Here is a 7,088-nt window from a genome sequence, read left to right as displayed (position 1 = left end):
GTTGCACATAGGATTTGTTTTTCATAGACAACTCTGGGCCCTTGATCTGGAGTCAGAAGAGTTAATTCTGTCTCTGTCTTTCGTTGACAGTAAACATTTGGGCAAATGATTTTAGCTCTATAAGCAACTTTCCTTTTATATAAAATGGAATTAATAATAAGAACTCATAGTAGTGTGAAGGTTACAGAGGTTAATTTATGCAGAAAGCACATTGTTAACTTGGAAGCAGTATATTCATTCATTCATTCATTCAACAATACACATCTATTCTGGAATCTAACAAGGAGTTGGTAGTGCTTGCTTTGGCAGCACATGTACCAAGATCAGAGCAATAAGGAGATTAGCATGGCCAGTGTGCAAGGATGACACGCAGATTTGTGAAGCATTCCATGAAAACAAAAACCAAAAACCAAAAAAAACCCAGGGAGTTGGTAATGTAGAAGACAGATAGACATGGAGGCCGACGATTATGGCACGCTGTGGTCAGACCTCCAAAGGAAGGACATGGAGGGAACGTTGAGGAAAGAGTATAATTGTCTGCAGAATCTGAAATATCTTTTCAGAGGATGGAAGACCCTTGAACCCGTCCGTGCTTAAGGAGTAGAAGTTTGCCAGTGGACAAGAAAACTGAAGTGGTAGAAGGACATTCTAAGACAGGAGACTGGTGAAGTTTCAGATGTGTGACAGAGAATGGCACTGTTTAGACCACACTTCATTTTTGCAGCCAAGGTGTGTTGTGTGGAACTAGGAGGTGGAGAGGGGCAGGCTGATAAAGTAGCCACCCTAGGACCCATGTCACAAAGGCTGCTTATTCCTTGCTGACGAGTTCAGGCTTCACCTGGCATGGGATGGGGTGTCATATTACATACGAGGGTATTTTGAAAAGTTCACAGATTCATATTATCTTTTAATTCTATTTTTCTGTAAACCCTTTGAAGTACCATTGTATATGAGGCTGTAGAATATCGTGTTCTTATTAAAAATGATACAACTGAGCCAGCGTGAGCTACAGATGCAATTTGATATTCCCCTACAGATTGAAGAAAGATTTGCACAATCCCAGTTAACTTCTTGCCTAGAACTTTACGGCCAGCAGTTGTACACATTCCAGCGTGGCTGGACGGGGGCCGACTCTGCTATGGCACAAACAGATATTTTCCAGGTGAAGCTTAAGAATCCTCATGGAAGTCAACTCCCATTGGTCTCATTTGCAGCCACAAACCATTCCACTTAAAGACCATCTATTAGGCTTCCACTGTGTGCTGGACACAGCACTGTGCTAAGTGCAGGGGAGAAATAAAGATGAGGCAGGAATGGTTAAGGACTCACAGTAGTGACAGTTGCTGCCTGGCCAGTGCTCACTGTGGGCCTGTGGTGCTGCTAAGTGCTCGTATTGACTCATTTAAACGTTCCTAAGCCCTCTGATGTAGGTATTGTCATCCCTACTCTACATAGGTTGGAATAAGCAATTTTGCACACATGGCTAGTTTTTGCAGGGCCTAGGATTCAGACTCTTGTGCCCGACACCAAAGTCAGCATGCATCGTCCTTCTCTTAGTCTGTGACAGGGACAGGTGTGTGTACGACTAACCATGTGTAAAGGGAGGACCTGAAGAAGTGAAAGAAATTGAAGAAATAGAGTGGAGTGAAGGCCCTTTTTCAACTGTAAAGTAAAAATCAAACAATTTTTTTTTNGGCCAGTGCTCACTGTGGGCCTGTGGTGCTGCTAAGTGCTCGTATTGACTCATTTAAACGTTCCTAAGCCCTCTGATGTAGGTATTGTCATCCCTACTCTACATAGGTTGGAATAAGCAATTTTGCACACATGGCTAGTTTTTGCAGGGCCTAGGATTCAGACTCTTGTGCCCGACACCAAAGTCAGCATGCATCGTCCTTCTCTTAGTCTGTGACAGGGACAGGTGTGTGTACGACTAACCATGTGTAAAGGGAGGACCTGAAGAAGTGAAAGAAATTGAAGAAATAGAGTGGAGTGAAGGCCCTTTTTCAACTGTAAAGTAAAAATCAAACAATTTTTTTTTCTTTTGCCTACATTTCTTAAATTGTATGCCAGAAAAAAATCAATCAGAGCAGTTGTCAGCCTCTAACAAGCTAGAGAGTTGAAGGAGAAATGAAAGACTGGGAGTGAATAGGGTTAGTTTGAAACAGTCAGAGGTCAGGGCAGCTCAACAGAGTAGACTTCTGAAGGAGTGGGAAATCCAAAGCTCTGTGGCAGATAATCCTTAAAAGGAAATAGGAGCAAAAAACAAACAGACAAAAACAAAGCAGTGGAGAGAAACTGTCCATGAAAAAACTAATTTTAATGTTCAGGGAAAACAGAGGAATAGGATCATGGAAAGAAAAGCTGAATGAGAAAAGACAACAGAACAGCAGAAGGACATTTAAAACGCCAAAGATTGCAAATTAAATCTTGTTGGTGTAAAGGCCGGTTTACACTTCTGATATATCGCAGTGTTGCATTTATTTATTATTCCGTAAAATTATATTTATGGAAGAGAGGGCCAGAGATGAGCACCAGCCATGCTTGGGGCTCCCGCCATGGTCTGCTCATTAATATTCAACAGCTGTTTCCTGAGTGCCTGCCAGGAGCTCGGTTCCCTGAGAGTTTCTACCATAAAAATTATAATCTTTCAGAATTTTCAGAGTGCAAAGGGGTGCAGATGACACCAGGACAATAGGCTTGCAGTACAATTGTCCTGGTCAAATGGAGACATCTGGTCACCCTGTTCAGGATGACGAAGGCTCTCTCCAGCAACCAAGTTGTTGACTGTCCTATAAGGGAAACTGAAATATGTACACAATCAATTAGAAGGAAGAGTGGAAAGTGGGAAAGTGCCAAAGGACTGACATCAGGCAACATCTGCCTGGAAGAGAGACGGCTTCTTGCTAATCAAACAAAAGAGCCAGGTGGCTTGGTAGCGTCCTTGATTCTACCAGTGATTGTTGCTACTGAATTGAGTTCTTGTGACTGAGCTGAGCCTGAAGTCCAGGCCTCCCACCTGCGTCTGGTGCCTCTTAGGTAGCCTTATGTCTCACCAGTGGAGCAGTCAGTGGGGGCTGGTAGAGCCCTACGTGGAAGTGATTCAAGATTACACTGGTGCTACAGAGCGATTTAAGTTCCAAAGTAAGGCCTTTCAATCCATTGGTGCCACCAACATTTTGTTTATACTTAATTGATCAAATAATTAATATTTTAAAATTGATTATAAATTAATTCTCTCTTTTAATCATTCAAATCCCCCTCTGGAATATGGCAGCCACTAGCCACATGTGGCTACTGTGCACTTGATATGTGGCTAGGACATCTGAGGAACTGGATTTTGTTTTTGTTTTTGTTTGGTTTTTTGGCAGCTGGCTTGTATGGGAGTCTAAACCCCTCGACCTTGGTGTAATAAGGCTGTGCACTAACCAAGCGAGCTAACTGGCCAGCCCCAGGAACTGGATTTTTAATTTTATTTAATTAATTTTATTAGCTTTAACTTTAAATTTTAAAACTGACACTTAACTCAATTATTAAAAAATGTTTAAGTATGTTTGATACAGTTTGCGTATGTCAATGTACTATTTCAACTGTCAATTTTATGGAATCTAAATGTAGATCAAGTATTTCCAATGAAGACTTGGTGTCCAAATTGAGATGTGCAGTAAGTGTAAAATATACACCTGATTTTGAAGAGTTAGTGCCAAAGGAAAAAAAAGAACATAAAATATCTTATTAATAATTTCTATATGTTTACATGATGAAATGATAATATTTTATCTATACTGGGTTAAACAAAGAATATTAAAAATCATCTAACCTAGTTCTTTTGTTTTTTAATGTGGTCACTAGCAAGTTTAATGTGACGCATGTGGCTTGCATTCCCTTATTGTCGGACCGTGCTGATTCGAGTGTTGGTAACGGCAGTGTTCCCAGCACTGTGTGTAACGTGGACAGTAGACACGGAGGATGTAAGGTTACTGCTCTGAGGGAACACAGGGTTCCTATGGGAGGATGGGACATAAACTAATCAACATAAATAATCAGTTTGAATTCAGATTGTAGTAAGCACTTGGAAGCAGTTATGCAGGGTGGTGCTCGAGTAATGGCCAGCGGGAGGGAGGCCACACTTGAGAGTGTGGTCAAGAAAAACCTCCCTGGATATAGCTGAGCTGCACCTAGAAGGATGAGGGGAAGTTGAGACAGGCGTGGAAGGTTTCTCAGCAGAGGAGGCCTTCAATCTGGGCCCTGAGAGTGGACCCACCCTCATTCAGAAAGATCTTTGGCTCCTGGGTCAAAAGAAAGATATGAGGAACACTCTTGGCTTGAGACCAGGCCTGGCACCTTGGAAGGTGCAGATCCCACTGGGCCAGGGGCCAGGCTGTCAGTGAGCACATGGGCGAGAGTCTGTTGGCAGAGTCACCATGCTGGAGCCAGCTGGAGGTTGAGGGCTGGGAGTGTGACAGGGTGGCTGTTCTGTAAGAATCAGAACACTCATTTTGACAACTGGGTATTCACAGCAGAATGGATAGTAGGTTTTTAAATTGTGGTGCTGGTGTGTGTGCCTGGCTCCTTGAAAAGGGACAGAATGTTCCAGGATGGATACTCATTGTAATCTGCTTTAGTAGGTCTCAGCAAAGATTTGGAAGTCGACCCAGAAGCAGCCATTGTGATGGGCAGACATAATCTGGCCCATCTGTAGAGAGTGGCCACAGCAGTGGTGTCAGGGAGCCAAGAAGACGTCACACCTGACTGGCTGGCATAAATTGAAATGGGACCAGCAAAAGTCATGAGTGGCAGCCAAGTCCTGAGGGACCTCTCCATATACCCAGACCTGCTCCTGTCTTGCTTCATAAGAAACAGCATGTGTCGTGGTTAATCGCATGGGTTCTGGAGTCAGATCTTGTCTGAATTCTGCTTGGCCATTTACTAGCTGTGGGAATGTGGGCAGAGAACGAAACGTTCCTGAGTCCCAGTTTCTTCATCCATAATGATGTCACTTACAGGATGCCAACTAACCTCTCAGGACTGTAGTACGAGGATTGAAGTGCCTGATACATTGTAGCTATTATTATTGGCATTATTTTCATTAATTCCTCTTTTACTTTCTTTTTTTTTTATTGCCCTGTAAAAGCAAATTTAAAAAGTTAACAGATTAGATTGGGCCATCACTCACAGGTTAGCATTTGGCAATACTTATTCTGACACAATTAAGAGAGAGATGGCTCTACTGACAACACCACTCTGGGGAAAAATAACATAGTTTTGGCTCTTCTGGGCAGCAGACTTTGGCAAACCCATGGAAATCACAGATTTCCTCTAAAATTATTCTCACATTTCCAATTCTAACAATTTACAGTGAAAATCCAAGGATCCTTTGTGTTTAAAATAAGCAACTTGGAAGAAAAAGAATTAGAGCAAGGCATCTTCACCTGAATCGTTTTGCAGACGTCTGCCACATAGAGCATCCTGACATTTAGTTTTCCTGTGGTTCTCAGCCAATTTAAAGAGGTGTAGACTTCGTGCCAGGCGAGGGCTTGAGGTAATGTAAGAGCATTTGTTTGAGTTCATTTTTACTTTTGGTTAAAGAATAATTCAATTATTGTGTAGGATATAGTGGAAAAGCCCAGGTTTAGGAGTGGATTTACATGCCAGCAGTGCACATTCTTATACACAGCCTTGGACATTGGCTTAGCCTTTCTGAATTTCAGTTTCTTTATCTGGAAAACGGAAATAGCATCTGACCTTTTTGTGTTGCTGAGGGGATTAGAGTCTATGTAGACAGAGCAGCTGGGACTGACATGTGGTTCTTGGTGAGCAAATCCGATAACACTGGCTGTGGCATTGTTTTTTCCTTTCTCAAGAGAACATGTTAGTTGCGTAGATGGGTCTGGGATGGCACTGTCCAGGACACCAGGAAAATGTAAATTTCACACATAGGTAGATCAGATTATAACTGGGTGAAAGTCCTTTGGCCAGAACACAAACAAGTCAGGGTTCTAAGAATTCCTTTTATTACAATGTTTTTCTTTTTCCTGATTTTTTTAAAATTTATTTACTTAAGACAGTGAGTATTTACATTGCTTCTCTAATGTGTTTAAGAACTTTGAAAGTGTTCTGGAACCCTCTTCCTGACTTTAGCTCAGTGTTATCAAATATTTTAAATACACCTTGAGATAAAAGCAATGAAATAAAACTTGTGTTTAAGACACAGTTGGAAAAAAGATGCCAACAGTGCAGTGAGTTATGGGACAGCTAGCACAACCCGCCAAAGGCCGCCTGCCTTCAGTATGCCCAGTATCTGTGCTTTGCACCTGGGCTGTTTGTCCTTAATAGTGATGGTTACTAGGTGTGTGCATGTTTATGTGTGGCTAAGGGAATAAAGCCCACGATGCGTGACAGTGCCAATGCATGACTAATAGCAGGAGAATCTTAGTTTGATGAATGGCATTAATTCATGGTTCATTTCAACTTCACATATTAAGTGCTCACTGGATATCTACTGTGTATGTGTAACAAGAATATTTCTTTGTAGGCCCATATTCCAAATCAACAATCCATTGTTGCATTTTAGGAAGCTTGTTTTAAATAGCACCTTTTCTCTTGCCCACATGGGGGTCATTAATTTGTAATGGTTCAATTGCATGTAAAAAGTTGGGCGTCAGAGCAGGCCTGAGAGGGAGCAGACCTTTCTTATCTCAAATAAATTGTAATCCCACTTGGACTCAAGTTCCTCATTTGTAAAATGCAAGGTTGAACTAGATGATCTCTAAGATCCCTGCCCAAAAGGCAAAGAATCTGTAGCAGAACACACGGGCTGCCCACCGAAGCATAACATAGGTCTTTGTTATGTGCTTTATTAGTCAGAGTTCTCCAGAGAAACAATAGGAGCTATATCTCCTGTTGGTATCCTGTGTGTGCGTGTGTGTGTACTTGAAAAAGTCCATGAAAAAAAAAAGGATAATAGAAATCTTTCCATAAACTTTTCGAAGTACCCTCATATATGTGTGTGTGTATAAATATATATATATATAGAGAGAGAGAGAGAGAGCGAGAGAGAGAGAGCATGTGTATGTGCATGGGGGTGGGGG

The 7,088-nt window shown here is 41.8% G+C and overlaps 1 protein-coding gene across 1 annotated transcript in view; it reads left to right on the top strand.

Moving 5' to 3' along the window:
• The window catches only part of LOC103595880, a 75,743-nt gene that overhangs the window by 51,488 nt on the left and 17,167 nt on the right, over positions 1–7,088 (top strand). Inside the window, exon 3 of the mRNA XM_008579406.1 lies at positions 3,057–3,141. Coding sequence (XP_008577628.1) covers positions 3,057–3,141 — 85 coding nt within the window. The remainder of the gene's footprint in view (positions 1–3,056; positions 3,142–7,088) is intronic.

Source organism: Galeopterus variegatus, unplaced genomic scaffold, assembly GCF_000696425.1.
Source record: "Galeopterus variegatus unplaced genomic scaffold, G_variegatus-3.0.2 Scaffold1876, whole genome shotgun sequence".
NCBI classification, from domain to species: Eukaryota; Metazoa; Chordata; class Mammalia; order Dermoptera; family Cynocephalidae; genus Galeopterus; species Galeopterus variegatus.
The sequence above is the reverse complement of the archived record's forward strand: the minus strand, read 5'-3'. Positions and strand labels throughout refer to the sequence as shown.